The sequence below is a fragment of the Ovis aries genome, chromosome 19 (assembly GCF_016772045.2).
Source record: "Ovis aries strain OAR_USU_Benz2616 breed Rambouillet chromosome 19, ARS-UI_Ramb_v3.0, whole genome shotgun sequence".
In the NCBI taxonomy this organism is placed as follows: Eukaryota; Metazoa; Chordata; class Mammalia; order Artiodactyla; family Bovidae; genus Ovis; species Ovis aries.
The window spans coordinates 59,742,165-59,759,945 of NC_056072.1; the positions used below are offsets into that span (position 1 = coordinate 59,742,165).

At 57.4% G+C, this 17,781-nt stretch overlaps 1 protein-coding gene across 6 annotated transcripts in view; it reads right to left on the reverse strand.

Moving 5' to 3' along the window:
• Positions 1 to 17,781, reverse strand: part of LOC101123281 (ankyrin repeat and BTB/POZ domain-containing protein 1) — a 47,596-nt gene that overhangs the window by 22,427 nt on the left and 7,388 nt on the right. The window contains exons 1-2 of one of the 6 annotated variants that reach the window (XM_060402701.1): positions 7,294 to 7,366; positions 6,824 to 6,996 (exon numbers count right to left, since the gene is read on the reverse strand). The exons of 4 other annotated variants lie outside the window; for them this stretch is intronic. Coding sequence is in view for 1 of the 2 variants with exons in the window: in XM_060402703.1 (XP_060258686.1) it covers positions 1,969 to 2,164 (196 nt within the window). In the remaining variant the exon portion in view is untranslated. Of the gene's footprint in view, positions 1 to 1,968; positions 3,714 to 6,823; positions 6,997 to 7,293; positions 7,367 to 17,781 lie in introns of those variants that run through there. One more of the 6 variants, XM_060402703.1, reaches the window with a different exon arrangement.

Sequence of the window (17,781 nt, forward strand, 5' to 3'; positions counted from 1 at the left end):
GTCGCTCAGTCAGGTCCAACACTGTGCGACCCCATGGACTGCAGCTCACCAGGGCCCTCCGCCCATAGGATGTTCCAGGCAAGAACACTGGAGTGGGGTGCCATTAGGCACCCAAAATTACTCCTTCCCCTTTCGCTGTGTGGTTTCACCTCCACTGAGTATGAGCTGTGTGGCTGTGGACTTGGCTCTTGACCTCCACGCCCCCTTTCCCTCACCGGTAAGCTAAGAACAGTGCGCAGTACGCAGGTCTGTGGTCTGGACTGGACAGGCGGCCCTGGGCCCCGCCGACAGCACGAACACTCCGCAAGCGTGGCTCTGCCACGACCAACGCCGCAGCACGGCAGGGAGGCGGCAGCGCCGTGGACCTGTGCTCCCCAGGGCGGGGAGAACGTCAGCACCTGAGCGACGGGTCAGAACCCAGGACAGAGGGCCGGAAGCACAGGGCCGTGTGCACTGACAAGGCTGCGCATGACCTGAAGCGGGGCAGGGCCTCTCCCACCAGAAAGGAGGGTTAGTGGGAGGCCCGCCGGGGGCGACTCCAGACCAGAGATACGCAGGCGGCGACACGTGAGCAGCCGGGGGACGGGCCCTGGCGGGGTGGAAACGGGGGATCCGGGGAAGAGGGCAGTGGCGCTGGGTCGAAACGGGAGTGCAGACTAGCAAAGAAGCCAAGCTTCACCTCAGAGCAGCCGGGTTGATTAATGGAGGAAGATGAGACGAGTGTGACATTCCCACCAAAGCCTCTCACCCTGAATCTGCTTAAGGGAAACCATGAGGCGAACCAAGCCTGCGCAGGCGTCTACAAAATAACTGCCCTGTCTCCTTAAAAAAAAAATCAAAATCACATCAGAGGCAGGCCTGAGTGTTCCAGAACCAGAGAAACGAGACACAGACGAGGACTGGACGCAGTCCCTGACCCTGGACTAGACAGTGAGCCGGGGAGGCTCCTTATCTCCCTTGTGCTGCTAGGGATGCTGCTGGGCAAACTGGAAAAGTTTGAATGCACTCTGTAAACAGTATTGTATCAGGCTTGCCTGATGGCTCAGCAGGTCAAGAATCTGCCTGCAATACCGGGGTTGCAGGTTCGACTCCTGGGTTGGAAAGATCCATTGGAAGGGGGCATGGCAACCCACTCCAGTATCCTTGCCTGGAAAGTCTCGTGGACAGAGGAGCCTGGGGGGCCCACAGCGGCGCAGGGAGCTGGCCACCACTGCTTGCAACGCACAGGCTGCATCGAGGTCCACTTCCTGACTCTGACACACTGAGGTGTGACCAGAGAATGTCTCTGTTAGAAAGACACTCCCAAGTATTTCAGGGTCAAACGGGAATTTGTCTGCAACACACTGTCGAGGGCCTACAGAAGAGCCCTGCCACTGGTCTATAAAACATACACAGACTAATAAAGCAAACGCAGAGATATGTAACGATGAAGGGTCTGAGTATGGAGCACGCGAAGATCTCCTTCTTGTCTGTAAATACAAGATCAGCCACCAGAGGGAGCAAGACGGGGCAGGGCAGGCCATCTGGCACTCCAAGAGGAGAGGGCGCAAAGGGGACAGGAGACAGGAGAACGGCTCCCACGGGGAGGAAGGGAGCACGCTTTCCACTCAGGAGTCCGCCACGGGGACTAGGGCCAGCAAGCTGAGAGGAGCAGGGAGGCCAGAGCAGGCATCCTGCAGGGAGAGGGGTAAAGCCACGGCAGGAGAGGGAAGGAGTGGGGGAGAGCGAAGCCGGGAGGAAGATTAGCAGGAGGAGGGGGGAGGAGGACAGAGGAAGGGGGAGAGGAGGGCACAGGGAGGAGGGGGTCAGCAGGAGGGGGTCGGCAGGGCACAGGCGGGGGGAGGGGCTGGGGGAGGAGGTGGACTAGAGCGCCAGCAGCGACAGCAAGCCGGGGAGAAGGGCACCCGCCTCGGGCACGTCTCACGGGTGGACAGACCCCCAGAGCACCCGCCTCCTGGGCGCACTGACCTGCGGGCTGAACACCTGCCGGGCCATCGCAGTCCCCTGGAGCACAGCATCTCCTGGAGCACAACAGTCGGCTGGACACCACCGTCTCCTGGAGACCAAGGCCCCTGAGCACCGCTGTGTGCTGGGCCGCAGTCGGGAGAGCACCGCCGCCTCCTGGAGAGCCGCGGGCCTCCATACACCCCCGTCCCTTGGCCATCACCGCATATGAGCCCCACGGCCTCCTGGGCCCCACAGCCCCCGGGACAGCGCTGCCTCCTGGAGCACCGCAGCCTTCTGCACCCCACTCCCTCCTGCAGCAAGCGTCTCCTGAGCACCGCGGTCTCCGAACACCACCGCCTCCTGGAGGGCCGTAGTCTTCTGGACACCCCCGATTCCAGGAGTGACATTAACAGGAGGCTACTGACACCACGGTTCACGACCACCACCATCTCCTGGAGCGTCGCAGTCCCCTGACGCCACCGTCTCCTCAGCACCGTAGCCCCCTGGACACCACTGCTGCCTACATCACCACTGTCATCTGGACGCCGCCAGCTCCTGTTCACTGTTGTCTCTGAAAACACCGTCTCCCCAGTGCCACAGTCTCCCGGACAGAACTCTCTCCCAGAGCAACCTGCCCCCTGGATGTGACTGATCCTGGGAAACTGCTGGACGCCACGCCCCAGGTTCCTCTGTGCCGTTTGTCTCCTGGACGGCCCTGCCTCCCAGAAACCGTGCCTCCTGAGTGCCCTCTCTGCTGGACCCCACTGTCGTCTTCATCCTTTCTCTCCTGGAGCTCCAAGGTTTCCGGAGCATAACAGACTCCTGGAGTAGCACGCTCTTGGGAAACACCGTAGTCTTCTAGACACCACTTTCTTCTAGAGCAACACTGTCTCCTGGACACCACTGTCCCCCACGCCGCTTTCTCTCCTGGACACCACCATCTCCTGGAGTACCACGCTTGCCTGGACACTGCCTTCTCCAGGAGCACCACTGTCTGTTGAGACCACCACCTCCTGAACACCACGGCCTCCTGGACCCCATGGCCTGCTGATCCCCACTGTCTCCCGGACACCACCATTCCCTGAACACCGTGTCTCCCGGGCACCACTGTCTCCAGGACACTATCCTCTCCTGGAGGGTCGGCTGACCCCACCATCTCCTGGAGCACCACTGTCTCCCGGACCCCACTGTCTCCTGAGCACCACAGCCTTTCTCTTGGACAACACAGTCTCCTGAGCACCACTGTCTTCCAGAAAACCAATATCTCCTGAGCACCATCGTCTCTTTGACACCGCCATCTCCTGAGCACCACAGCCTTTCTCGGACAACACAGTCTCCTGGACACTGCCTTCTCCTGGAGCACCGCTATCTCCTGGAGACAGTCCTGGAGACCGCTGTCTGCTATGCAGCACTCTCTTCTGGAGACCATCGTCTTCTGAGCACTGTTATCTCCTGGACACCACAGTCTCCTCAGCAGCACTGTGTCCTGAACACCACCGTCCCCTGAGTAGCACCCTCTCCTGAGCTCTGCCATTTCCTGGAGTACCATATTCTGCTAACATCCCCACCTCCTGGAGTACCAAAGTCTCTTGGACACTTGCATCTCCTGAGCACCTCTGTCTACTGAGCCACCAAGGTCTCCTGGACACCACCATCTCCTGGAGTACCACGCTTGCCTGGACACTGCCGTCTCCAGGAGCACCACTGTCTGTTGAGACCACCACCTCCTGAACACCACGGCCTCCTGGACCCCACGGCCTGCTGATCCCCACTGTCTCCCAGACACCACCATTCCCTGGACACCGTGTCTCCCGGGCACCACTGTCTCCAGGACACTATCCTCTCCTGGAGGGTCGGCTGACCCCACCATCTCCTGGAGCACCACTGTCTCCCGGACCCCACTGTCTCCTGAGCACCACAGCCTTTCTCTTGGACAACACAGTCTCCTGAGCACCACTGTCTCCCAGAAAACCAATATCTCCTGAGCACCATCGTCTGTTTGACACCGCCATCTCCTGAGCACCACAGCCTTTCTCTTGGACAACACAGTCTCCTGACGACCATCTTCTCCTGGAGCACCGCTGTCTGCCGAAGCACCACAGTGTCCTGGAGAGCCACAGTCTCCTAGACACTGCCTTCTCCTGGAGCACCGCTGCCTTCTTGACATACTGCCTCCTGGAGCACCGCTGTCTCCTGGAGACAGTCCTGGAGACCGCTGTCTGCTATGTAGCACTCTCTTCTGGAGACCATCGTCTTCTGAGCACTGTTATCTCCTGGACACCACAGTCTCCTCAGCAGCACTGTGTCCTGAACACCACCGTCCCCTGAGTAGCACCCTCTCCGGAGCTCTGCCATTTCCTGGAGTACCATATTCTGCTAACATCCCCATCTCCTGGAGTACCAAAGTCTCCTGGACACCTCCATCTCCTGAGCACCTCTGTCTACTGAGCCACCAAGGCCTCCTGGGCACCACCACCTCCTGGGCACCACCACCTCCTGGGCACTACTCTCTCCTACAGCACCAGCCCCCTTCCCAGCACCACCGTTTCAGCACCACTGTCTCCAGGACCACCACCCAGTGCTGAGCGCCACCTTCTCCTGCACCACCATTTTAGCTGGACTCACTGTCGCCCGGAACACCACTGTCTCCCAGAACACTATTTTTTCTGGACACTACCATCTCCCAGACCCCACTTCCCCTGGAGCACCACCTCTCCTGAAGCACCACTCTCCCAAGACACCACAGTTTCCAAGAGCACCACCAAGTCCTGGGCGCCACCACCTCCTAGGCATCCCCTCCTGACGCGCCGCCTCCTGCAGCAGCACCGTCTCCTGGAGCAACCCCGTCTGCTGGACGCCTCTATCTCCCGTACACGACCGTCTCCCAGCGCTGGGTCGTGTCCGGGAACACCATGGCAGGGCTGCACACGCCTCAGGCCACGAAGGCCTGGCCTGAGACCTGTGCGCTGACGGCCCTGTGGCCGTGGAGAGCGGGCGCCACCCTGCTCACCCTCCAGTCTCTGTCTTCCCGTTCCGTTGACTTCAGGGGTCTGGAGTCAGGTCCCACAAACCCCAAAAGCCTGTCAAGGACAAACACACTCCTCACCTGGACACAGATCTGAACAAGCAGAGATGCCCAGGAGGCACTTTCAAGTCACAGCGTATAAGGACATCAAAGCTTGTCCCTGTGCCCTGGACAGGCACCACAACTCGGGCACCAGAGAGTCAGGAAGGGTCCCTCACAGCCCACGCCACCTAGGGGAGGCTCCAGCTAGGCCCCAGTGTATGAAGATCAAGGGATGGCTACGCTGCCCAGGGCTCGGCCAGCCAGCCAGGTCTCCTCACTGTCCCTGAGACGCGAGAGGCCCACCTGGGAACTCATTCAATCCCCCTCCCAGTTAGCCTCCCTGCCCACGCGCTGGCTGGCGTGCTGAGGAGTGGCAGCGCCTCCCGGTGGCGGCTGTTGGAAATGACATCTCCCCTGAGCCATGGGGAGCACCAGGCCTGCACATCCCAGTCAGGGCCCACAGCCCTCCTGTAAGGGGTGCAGAAACAGAGCTCGGAGCGGGCAGGACACTTTCTCTGTGTCCAGGTCTGTGAGGCCAGCTCCGTCGCAGCTGTACGGCTGCCAACCTCAGGCTCCTGTGTAGGCAAAGCCAGTCTCTGAAAACACGTTCCCAGCCAGCCAGGCAGGGCCAGAAGGGGCTCCAGACACCGCAGGAGCCAGCTGGTGCGGCAGCATCACCCCCGTGGTCCTGACCCCTTTGAAACTGGGCTCCTTCGCCAGCCTAGCTGACACATAGCAGCCAAGGTCAAGCGTCAGAGTTCTGCAGGCGGACTTTAAATTCTGGTGACCAGTCCCAGGGCTCACTCAGCACAGCCACCTCTCGGGGGTGTGAGGCTGTGACGAATGACGTTAGGGATGCACAACCCCAGGCCCTCAGAGGCACTGACCCTCCCCCTAAAGTCACCTGCAGGTTCTGCACCCCCCTGAGCTCGGCGCAGCCAGGCTGTGGGTGTGCTCAGGTGTGGTTGTGGCAGGACCCCAGGGAGTCCTGGGCCCTGCCAGCAGAAGGACCTGGGAGGTTCCCTGGGCTAAGGCATGGCGGCTACGATGCTGTAAGTTGTCGTAACGGTGACTCAATGCAGCTTATTTCTTACTCGTCCTATTTCAATACGAAGCTGCACAGGCTGTACATGGCGGGATTATGCACACGTGAGGATAAACTTACTCAGCAGAGAGTTCTAGAATATGTCTACAATGACGGGCTGCAATCCCCTTCAAGGTCACGTCCTGGCCTCCTTAAGGAGGCATTTCTGTGTCATTGGCGTTTTTTTCCTCCCCAATTTCCTTAAACTCGACTGGGATGGTTCACTTACAACCTAAGCCCATTCCTGTTTCATCCTCTAAGCAAGGAGAGCCTGGGGAGCATCTCTCGGGGGGGTGGGGGTGGGGCGGAAATCTACATGTTCTCTTAGGGGCCCCAATTTGCCTTTCTTTCCTGCAGCTAAAACCATGACTATCCCTTATTCTCAACCCTTCCCGCTGTCGCTTACGTCGTCTAGTGAAGACTCTGGGTTCGCCAGTTTTAAGAGCACTCACAAGAGACAGCAGGGCGCAGGACGTGCTCTTCTCAGCAGAGCGCCGAAGCCACGACTCACTGCTGGGTAACCGTTCACAGGAGACGCCGGAGCCGCCGAGCGAGGCACGCCACAGCCAGCGACAGGGGGACGCGGCAGCGGGCGGCGGGAGGGGCCGTCACAGCAAAATTCACCCCCACCCAGCGGGCAGGCCACCCACAAACTGGAGAGCACGTATATACGGAAGCTCTTCCCCTGGAGGGAAGGCTCCCAGCCTCACGCTACGCTTCCCAACCTGGAGGTCCAGTGCGGAGGTCGGGATCCTCAGAGAATCTGACTCTGAAGGCCAGCGGGATTTGACTGCAGGACTTCCACCGGACTGGCAGAAACAGAGAGTGCACCCTGGAGGCCACACACGAGGTCTCGGCACTCCAGTGACGGGGGCAGACTGGGAGAGCTGCACTACACCTGTAGTTGCAGAAATCCCAGCTGCCGTCTGGTCGCTTGTGACCCAACGGACTGCAGCCCGCCAGGCTCCTCTGTCCAGGGGGTTTCCCAGGCAAGCCTCCTGAGGCGAGTTGCCGTTTCCTTCTCCGGGGATCCTTCCACCCCAGGGGCTGAACCCGCGTCTCCTGCACTGGCAGGCGGACGCTTTAGCGCTGCGCCGCGGGGGAAGCCCCGTAGAAGTTCTGCAGAGAGTCCTAGCAGGGTCAGCAGACAGGAGGAGAGCCTAGGACACTGGGAGGGGACTGAGCTAATGCCTGCCTGGCAATGAAGCGGAGAGCAGAGCAGGAGGTGCGCCCCAGGCCGCTGGCGGATGGAGCTGTCGCTGCCCTCTGCCGGAAGAAGGTGGCCTTGTCCCTGCCTCCTCCCACCATGAAACGGAAGCCCGTAACCCTCGGGCGGAGCTCCCTCGCCCGCCCACGCTTGTTACAGGCGTCCCATGCGAATACAGCTGTCTCTTGCCTATCACTGGGCCTCTCACTGGTTTCCTTCCGTGCTGAGATACAAAGAACCTGAGCCTCAGTAAGCAGAGTTCTGAGCAGTTTCAGGTCCCAGGCAGGACCTTGGGCAGGTCTGAGTCCCAGAATATGGGTTCAAGTTCCAATCCGAGGTGGATGGTTTCAGCTGGCAACCACAGAGGGACAGTGGCAAGGCAGGAAAGGGCGTGAGCTTAGGTCTCGGTCCTGAGGTCCCACGGCGTCCCCCGGGCCAGTTACGCTGGGGAAGACGCTCAGCTGACGTCTGCTTCTTCTTGACCAGAGGGTCGACCCGTATGCTTATGCCCACCCGGCAGCAGGAAAAGGGCTGAAGTGTTAGAATCTGTGTTCTCCTCCTTGACACCGAAGGGTTTCCCTACATTCTCATTCTCTTTTGCCCTCTTTCTCTCTCTCTTCTGCTAACCTCAGAAGACCTGTGTGGCCACCACGGCGTGCTTTCTATTGCGTCTACTCCCCTCACGCTGAGCCTTACACGCGCTCACCCTTTACTCCCAACTTACCCTGAGGCCAGCGCCAGCTCACTGACGGCATCTCGGGGCAGCTTCTGTGCAGCTTCCCTGCAGTAAATGTCAGTCACTAACCTGGCTGGGAGACTACCTTGGAAGGGACAGCTCTAAAATCCTAAGTGCAAATCTTGACCAAATTGTACAGTGGGTTTTGACTTAAGAGCAGAAATTTGGATAGCATGGGAAATAGGAACATCTTCTCAGGTTTAGGTCTGAAATGGGTCAGACTGCCTCAATCCCAAACAGTACCCCTCTGGGCTACATCCTCCAGGACTGGGAAAAATTCAAACACTAGGGATTAAAATCTGATAGACAGAGTGCCTGATGGACTGAGGTTCATGACATTGTACAGGAGACAGGGATCAAGACCATCCCCATGGAAAAGAAATGCGAAAAAGCAAAATGGCTGTCTGGGGAGGCCTTACAAATCGCTGTGAAAAGAAGACCAGTGAAAACCAAAGGAGAAAAGGAAAGATATAAGCATCTGAATGCAGAGTTCCAAAGAGTAGCAAGAGTTAAGAAAGCCTTCCTCAGCGATCAATGCAAAGAAATAGAGGAAAAGAACACAATAGGAAAGACTAGAGATCTCTTCAAGAAAATTAGAGATACCAAGGGAACATTTCACGCAAAGATGGGCTCGATAAAGGACAGAAATGGTATGGACCTAACAGAAGCAGAAGATATTAAGAAGAGGTGGCAAGAATACATGGAAGAACTGTACAAAAAAGACCTTCACGACCTGGATAATCACGATGGTGTGATCACTCATCTAGAGCCAGACATCCTGGAATGTGAAGTCAAGTGGGCCTCAGAAAGCATCACTACGAACAAAGCTAGTGGAGGTGATGGAATTCCAGTTGAGCTGTTTCAAATCCTGAAAGATGATGCTGTGAAAGTGCTGCACTCAATATGCCAGCAAATTGGGAAAACTCAGCAGTGGCCACAGGACTGGAAAAGGTCAGTTTTCATTCCAATCCCAAAGAAAGGCAACCCCAAAGAATGCTCAAACTACCGCACAATTGCACTCGTCTCACACACAAATAAAGTAATGCTCAAAATTCTCCAAGCCAGGCTTCAGCAATACGTGAACCGTGAACTTCCTGATGTTCAAGCTGGTTTTAGAAAAGGCAGAGGAACCAGAGATCAAATTGCCCACATCCGCTGGATCATGGAAAAAGCAAGAGAGCTCCAGAAAAACATCTATTTCTGCTTTCTGACTATGCCAAAGCCTTTGACTGTGTGGATCACAATAAACTGTGGAAAATTCTGAAAGAGATGGGAATACAGACCACCTGACCTGCCTCTTGAGAAACCTATATGCAGGTCAGGAAGCAACAATTAGAACTGGACATGGAACAACAGACTGGTTCCAAATAGGAAAAGGAGTACGTCAAGGCTGTATATTGTCACCCTGCTTATTTAACTTCTATGCAGAGTACATCATGAGAAACACAGGCTGGAATCAAGATTGCTGGGAGAAATATCAATAACCTCAGATATGCAGATGACACCACCCTTATGGCAGAAAGTGAAGAGGAACTAAAGAGCCTCTTGATGAAAATGAAAGAGGAGAGTAAAAAAGTTGGCTTAAAGCTCAACATTCAGAAAACGAAGATCATGGCATCTGGTCCCATCACCTCATGGGGAATAGATGGGGAAACAGTGGAAACAGTGTCAGACTTTACTTTTTTGGGGCTCCAAAATCACTGCAGATGGTGACTGCAGCCATGAAAATAAAAGATGCTTACTCCTTGGAAGGAAAGTTATGACCAACCTAGATAGCATATTCAAAAGCAGAGACATTACTTTGCCAACAAAGGTCCATCTAGTCAAGGCTATGGTTTTTCCAGTGGTCATGTATGGATGTGAGAGCTGGACTGTGAAGAAGGCTGAGCGCCAAAGAATTGATGCGTTTGAACTATGGTGTTGGAGAAGACTCCTGAGAGTCCCTTGGACTGCAAGGAGATCCAACCAGTCCATTCTGAAGGAGATCAGCCCTGGGATTTCTTTGGAAGGAATGATGCTAAAGCTGAAACTCCAGTACTTTGGCCACCTCATGCGAAGAGTTGGCTCATTGGAAAAGACTCTGATGCTGGGAGGGATTGGGGGCAGGAGGAGAAGGGGACGACAGGGGATGAGATGGCTGGATGGCATCATGGACTTGATGGACGTGAGTCTGAGTGAACTCCGGGAGCTGGTGATGGACAGGGAGGCCTGGCGTGCTGCGGTTCATGGGGTCCCAAAGAGTCGGACATGACTGAGCGACTGGACTGAAGTGAATAAAGGGATCCAAAGTGGAGAGGAAGCTACGCTGCCCCTGTCTGTAGGCGATGTGAGCTCTACATGAGAAAACCTCCAGAAGCTGCCGGAGAGCTGCTGGGGCTCGGCAGCGACCGTGCAGGTCACGGACACACAGCAACCTGCTCACAGCCGCACACTAAGGACACAGAGCAGAGAGAGTCCAGAGGCAGTCATCTGCCACTGCTTCAAAAAAGCCGGGCTGCCCAGAGATAAATTGCCTAAGGAGACAGAAAACCTGTATTCTGGAAGCTGTAACGTGCTGATGAAAGAAATCAAAGACACAGCCTGACGGAAAGATATACCATGTTTGTGGATTTGAAGAATCAATATTGTCAAAGTGACTGTATTACACAAGGCAATCTACAGATTCAATGCAATTCCTACCCAATTACCAATGTCCATTTTCACAAAACTAGAACCACCACCACCACAAAATCCTAAAATCTGTCTCGGACACAAAGAGCCTGAAGACTCAGAGCAACCTTGGGAGAGGAGAACAGCTGGAGGAGATCAGGGTCCTTGACTTCAGACTACACTACGAAGCCACAGTCGTCAGAGCGGCAGGCAGGGCCTTCCTTGGGGGCCCAGTGGTTAGGAATGCTCGTGCCAAGGCAGGGGACAGGAACTTGATCGCTGGTCTGCGAATATCCCACGTTCCACAGGGCAACCAGGCCTGCACGCCACAAGTACTGAGCCCGCAGGCGCCAACCACTGAGGCCTGCTTGCCGAGAGCCCAGGCTGCCAGAGGGGCCGGCACCAAACAGCCCCCGCGGTGCCTCAGAGAGTGGCCGCCACGCACACAGCGAGAGCGCCGCACACAGGGAGAGAGCCGCACACACAGGGAGAGAGCCGCACACACAGGGCACACCGTGCACCAGCGAGGCTCGAGCCCGGGCCGCGGCCTGTTTCACAGACAGTGACATGTGAGAGCCCGCACACACAGGGAGAAAGGCCTGGCGCAGCCGAGACCACGCACACGCAGGGCACACCGTGCACCAGCGAGGCTTGAGCCCGGGCCGGCGGCCTGTTTCACAGACGGTAACATGTGAGAGCCGCACACACAGGGCACACCGTGCACCAGCGAGAGCACCGCACACACAGCGAGAGCACCGCACACACAGGGAGAGAGCCGCACACACAGGGAGAGAGCCGCACACACAGGGAGAGAGCCGCACACACAGGGAGAGAGCCGCACACACAGGGCACACCATGCACCAGCGAGGCTCGAGCCCGGGCCGGCGGCCTGTTCCACAGACGGTAACATACGTGGTTCAACGCCATTCTCCCAAACCATCCCACCCTCGCCTTCTCCCACAGAGTCCAAAAGGCTGTTCTATACGTCTGTGTCTCTTTTGCTGTCTCGCATGCGGGGTCATCGTTACCGTCTTTCTAAATTCCATATATACGCGTTAGTCAGGGCTGGTGCACTGGGATGACCCAGAGGGATGGGACAGGCAGGGAGGGGGAGGGGGCTCAGGACGGGGAGCACGTGTACACCCGTGGCTGGCTCCTGTCAATGTATGCAAAACCACTACGATACTGTGAAGTAATCAGCCTCCAATTAAATAAACAAATTAAAAAACAAACTAGCAGGGGACTGGCATAAAAACAGAAGTATCGACGAACAGAACAAAATGGAAAGCCCAGCAGTAGACCCGTGCATTTATGGTCAATCAATGCATGACAAGGGAGGCACGGCTGTACCAGTCTCTTCAACAAAAAGTGCTGGGAAAACTGGGCAGCTATATGTCAAACATAAAATCACATCACTGTTTACCATCAGACACAAACAAGAAGCTCCAAATGGACCGAAGACCTAAATGGGAGACCAGACACCACAACTCCTAGAGGAAAACACACGCAGAACACTCTCTGACATAAATCTTAACAGTATCTTTTCCAATCTGGCTCCCAGAATAATGGAAATGAAAACAAAAATAAACAAATGGGACCTCACTAAGCTCAAAAGCGTCTGCACAGCAGAGGAAACCAAACCAAACAAAAAGACAGCCCACAGAATGGGACAAAATAACTGCAGATGACATGGCCGACAAGGCGTTAGTCTCCAGAACGTACACACAGTTCGTGAGGCTCAATATCATCCAAACAAGCGGCCCAATCAGAAAGTGGTTAGAAGCCCTAAACGGACGTTTCTCCAAACAAGACATACAGACGGTCAAGAGACACGTGAAAAGAGGCTCAGCGCTGCTGTTAGAGAAATGCAAACCCAACTCAAAATGAGGCCTCACCTCGCACCAGTCAGACTGATTATCACCAAAACGTCCACCAACAGGAGACTTCCCGGTGGCCCAGGGGTTAAGGGTACGCCTGCCCAGGCAAGGGGCACGGGCTCCATTCCTGCTCTGGGCAATCGGACCCCCATGCTGCGGGGCCATGAAGCCTGTGCGCCACAGCCACGGGGCCCACCCCGGGGAGCCCGAGCCGCACCCACGCAGCCCACCTGCAGCAGTGAAGACCCGGGGCGGTCACAACAGAGAAATGAATGTAAATGGACCGAAGAAGAAGAATAAAGATTCATTGATCCTCACGGGTCATGAGTCACCCTATGTACTGGGATGCCAAGACCAGCAGGTAAACATGGCGGTCAAACCTCTTCTTGAATTGCACCGAACTGTAAGGGGCACTTTGTGAACTGAGACATGGCATCTGGCAAGCTTTCAAACACTCTTAAGAGAAAATCCACCAAGACACGCTGGAGAGGACGCGAGGAGACAACCCTCCTACGATGCTGGGAATGTGAACTGGTGCAGCCACTATGGAGACCCCTCAATAAAAGCTGAAAACAGAGCTGCCACGTGGCCCTGCGACCCCAGTCCTGGGAGCATGCCCAGAGGAGCACGTGGCCCGAAAGGACGCGGGCACCCAGTGGTCACTGCAGCACCGTTAGAAACAGCACGCCATGGCAGCAACCTGGACGGCCAACCACAAGACTGTCATAGCGAGTGAGCTTAGGTCAGTGCCAGAGAGAGAAATATCACATCTCTTACACTCAGAATCTAAAAAGAAATGATACAAGTGAACTTATTTATAGAACAGAAAACCCACCAACTTAGAGCAGAAACTTATGGGTACCAGTGGGGAAGGGTGTGGGAGGAGGGATATCTAAGCTAGTTCGGGATGACAGGTACTCACGACTGTATTTAAAATGGAAAACCCATAAGGACCTACCGTAGAGCTCAGGGAGCTTTGTTCAACGTTCTGTGGCAGCCTGGATGGGAGGGGAGTCTGGGGGGAATGGATACACGTGTGCGTATGACTGGGCCTTTCACTGTCCATCTGAAATATCACAACATTGTTAATCAGCCACGCTCTAAAATAAAAAACGCTCTAATAAAAAAATAAAGAGCGCTCACAGAGTCAACAGTGTCGGCACACAAGAAACATTTGGTGAAAAACTTAGAACTGAACAAAGCGCGTTAACCAGCGGCTACCTGACAGAAAGCGTCAAGGGAGCTTTCCTGACTCACACAGCTCGGCTTCGTCACAGCACGTGAGCTGCATCCAGGCCTTTTCCCCCCTCATCTCACGACTGTGCTTTCCCTAAAAAGATCACGCTGCGTGACTTTCCCCCCAATGCTGCACCCCAGCTGCGTAACTCTCTTTCCGGTTCATCAAGGTTGCACTGAACTTTATTTCTGCCTTCCAGGGCCAGCCGTCCGCCCACATGACCTTCAGTCTCAGCTGAAACAGTAATGAACTGATTCCTCTGTTTAAGACAAGGAATTAGAACCAGCATCAAAGCCAGTAGCCTTGAAAGATCACTTTAAACCTTCCTTTAGGTTAACATCAAATCACTGAAAGCTGTCCCGCGAGTGCAGTGCTGAAGCGAGTTAGTCAACGGAGCAGGAGCGCAGACACGCTGACAGAGCGCACAGGAGGCCCGTGTGGAGCGGACGCGCGAGCGAAGCAGCTTTCCGTGTAGCTGAACACGGCCCGCTGACGGTCAGACTCAACAGTCATCGCAGAAGGGCACATCAGGCCCAGGGACGAACCCTGCGGATGGCAAGCTGATAACACAGGGGCACGTCTCAGCGTCGCGCGGGGACGGGAGGGAGATCGGCCGCAGTGCGAGGGGAGGGCGCACAGGAGACCCCTTGCAGACAAACACCCTGAGGCTACTGCTTCTAGAAACACACTCTGAGGAGACGATTAGGGATGCTCAGGAGGCTCTGCTCACGCCACAGCGCCGCTGTTGCAGGGCGGGAGGCTGGCCGAGGCAGCCAGCCCGTCCACACTTGGGGCGCTGATTCGGCCTCAAAGCTGAGGCTGAAGAGCTGTTGGCTGCCTTGGAAAGATGTGGGCAAGTGAAACAGCAAGGTCTGTGCCCGCAAATGCCACTCTTCCCAGGGGCACGCTTTCTCTATTGTCCGTGACGGCAGGGAGCCCGGGGAGAAGCGCACTGCAGTGCTGCCGCTCACCAGCTCTGGGTTAAGGATGGGGCTGGAGAGGCTTGGTTTTTCCTTTTAACTTGTCACGTTTCTGATTTCCATGCAGGGACACTCACTACTAGCATAAGACAAGGATATGGCGCTTCTCTTTTCTTTTCTCGGCGCCCAGGTGAAGCGCTTCTGCCAGGACGGTCAAATCGCTGCCCGGCAGACACGACCACCGAGAGGGCTGCGGAGAAAGCACCCCCAGGTCCGGCAGACAGCTGCTGCGGCGACCTGGCGCGCGCAGACTCGCTCCGGACGGCGGCACCTCCAGCGTGGCGAGGGAGGAGCGGACGCGGAGGAGGAGCGGGGCCCCTGCCACCATCACCCGGGAACCTGCCTGCGCCGTCTCCCCTGCGCCGAGACGGGAGGCTAGTGAGGCTGCCATGAGGGAAAGGAGAACTTCACGTGGAAACGACCAGAGAGCTGAGCACTCGGGGCGCCCCAGTCGAGAGCATCATTCTGCCCCCTTCTGTCAAAGGCACCCGGATCCTCCTTGGAGGGCCCTCCCACCCTCTCCTACCTGGCCCAGGAGTGTGGGGCCCTACGCTGGCTTCGGGGGGCTCAGGACCCAGACGAGGCCAGGAGCCACCCTGCGTCTTCTCCAGCTGAGCTCTCCCCACGCTGGGCTTGCCAAGTGAGAGCGGCTGGGAGCGTCGCTCAGCGGCCACACAGGCCGGCCGCCCAGGAGTGAGCACGAGGGAGGGACCCTAGCCACGGCGGCCGAGCCAGGTCCTGACGCCGTCTCAGCACCGGACCCCCGTACCTGGGCCGGACACTGATGCCGGGCGTTGGTGTAACGGCCGATACATACTCCTCGCACACAGGCCTGTAAGCCTGTCTGAGTTGGGTCCCTAGAACGTGCCAGGCTTAGAGAGCTGTCTCTCATCCCGGGGAACACTAATTAGCTTGCTCACCAGGAAAATCAAAGCTGCCAGCAGAGAGCTTTGTCAAGGAGACTGGAAGACAAGAGCGCTGGGCGGCAGCAGGGCCGTCTGGGGTGGAGGGCAGCCTGGAAACTAGTCCCGGTCACGAAGGCAGTGCGTGAAGCGGCCCATCAGGCTGCCGGCGGGCTCGACCCGCTGGCAGGGCAGGGATGCACGCTCTACTTTTCCCCTCCTTTGTTGAGACCAGTCTTTTCACCCAAAATGTCAGAGGATCATAGTGTTTTAGAGCTGGATAGAGTTCAGTCTATCACTCCCACGGTCTCACTCGAGGAGAAGAGGCTGAAGCCAAGGTTAGTGAGGTCGCAGCCCTCATCACCGCCAGGCTGGGCAGCCAGGCCCCCGAGGCCACTCCTGGAGCAGGCCCAGCTCCAGCTCCCGCAGGCCCGACAGGCCAGAGACGAGGCACAGAGCAGGGCCCCAGAACAGCCACGCGCCGCTCCCTCTTTCCACACCCCACCTCAGGGCTCAGGGCAGGCCTGCTCAGGAGGCCCTGACTGCAGACTGGGTCTGCCGCACACGGGCCGCAGGGCCTCGGACCAGGCCCACAGCCTCTCAGCCTCGGCCCCCCCAGTGGGCTGCCCCACTGACCCACAGGGCAGCTGTGAAGTGCAGTGACCCACGCAAGGCGCAAATGCTGCGAAGAAACCGTGCCGAGTCCTACACCAGGCTGAAGACATCACTGCTGGCTCTAGGAGAACTGCTGAGCTGAGCGGCAACAGCAAAGAGCGCCACGGTCTGGAGTCTGACAGCGAGGATTTGCATTCTGGTTCTTGCACTTATTAGCTGGGCTGTTACCCAGACTCCACTGGCCTCAGTTTGTCCACGGGTCAAATGGGAATAACAATAAATACTTCAATGCTTCTATGAAGATTAAACCAGGTAACACACCACAACACCCAACTCGGCACCTAGCAGAACTCGGAGTTGGATTTGTGGGTGAAAGTGAAAGTGAAGTTGCTCAGTTGTGTCCGGCTCTTTGCAACCCCGTGGACTGTAGCCCAGCAGGCTCCTCCATCCGTGAGATTCTCCAGGCAAGAATACTGGAGAGGGTTGCCATGTCCTTCTCCAGGGGATCTTCCCGACCCAGGGACTGAACCTCTGTCTCTGCATCTACACTGGATTCCTTCCTGCTGAGCCACCAGAGAAGCCCACAGAAACAACTTCCCAGCCATGAGAGTTCTGTGCATCAAACCAGCAAAGACCTCGGCGAATTCAGTGTCGCGGAGGGTCCAGAACCTGGCACTACCCCCCCGGCCGGGCACGCCCACTGCAGCGCCCTTTCTGGAGGCCGCCCTGGCCACACTGACACAAGCCTGCAGGGGAGGCCCGCCCACGCCGGGCCCACCCCGCCCGCGCCGGGCCCACCCCGTCCTCCGCCGGGGACCCGTCCCGTCCACGCCAGGCCCACCCCGCCCGCGCCCGGCCCACCCCGCCCGCGCCCGGCCCACCCCGTCCACGCCGGGCCCACCCCGTCCTCCGCCGGGAACCCGTCCCGTGAACCGGCAGCAGCCCCGCCCAGACTCTGTGACAGGCTGGGGAGGCACAGCCGGCCGGCAACAGGGGCCTGGGAGGAGCTGGAGCGCGAGCCCCGGCCCCCGCTCCCCGCCCCCGCCCCCCCACTGCTGGGGTCAGGACCCCGGCTCCCCAGTCCCTCCCCACACAGGCCAGGCTCCTGCCATCTGTGCCCTTCTCTGTCCCCTGGGGTGGGCGCTGAGCACTCTGCTGCCAGGAGCCCTGGACTGCCCAGGGTGCCTCCCCATGCTGCTCCCCTGGTGAGCCCACTGTCTATGCACGACCCTCCCCGGCCTCTCTGCTCCCAGGCGCTTCAGGATCTGCAGACACGGCCAAGTCCAAGAACCACACCGCACACAGCCTGTCCCCCACTCGGCACAGAGACAGCATCGAGAGACCCTGGTCGCGAAGCACGAATCGCTTAAGAAGGTGGGCCCCAAGTTCCTGAGCAGCAGCGCTCTGCCCAGGAGCACAGCAGGGAGGGCCTGCAGACGACGCGGGCAGGGAATGCGCCTGCTGGGGCTGTCGAGGCTTG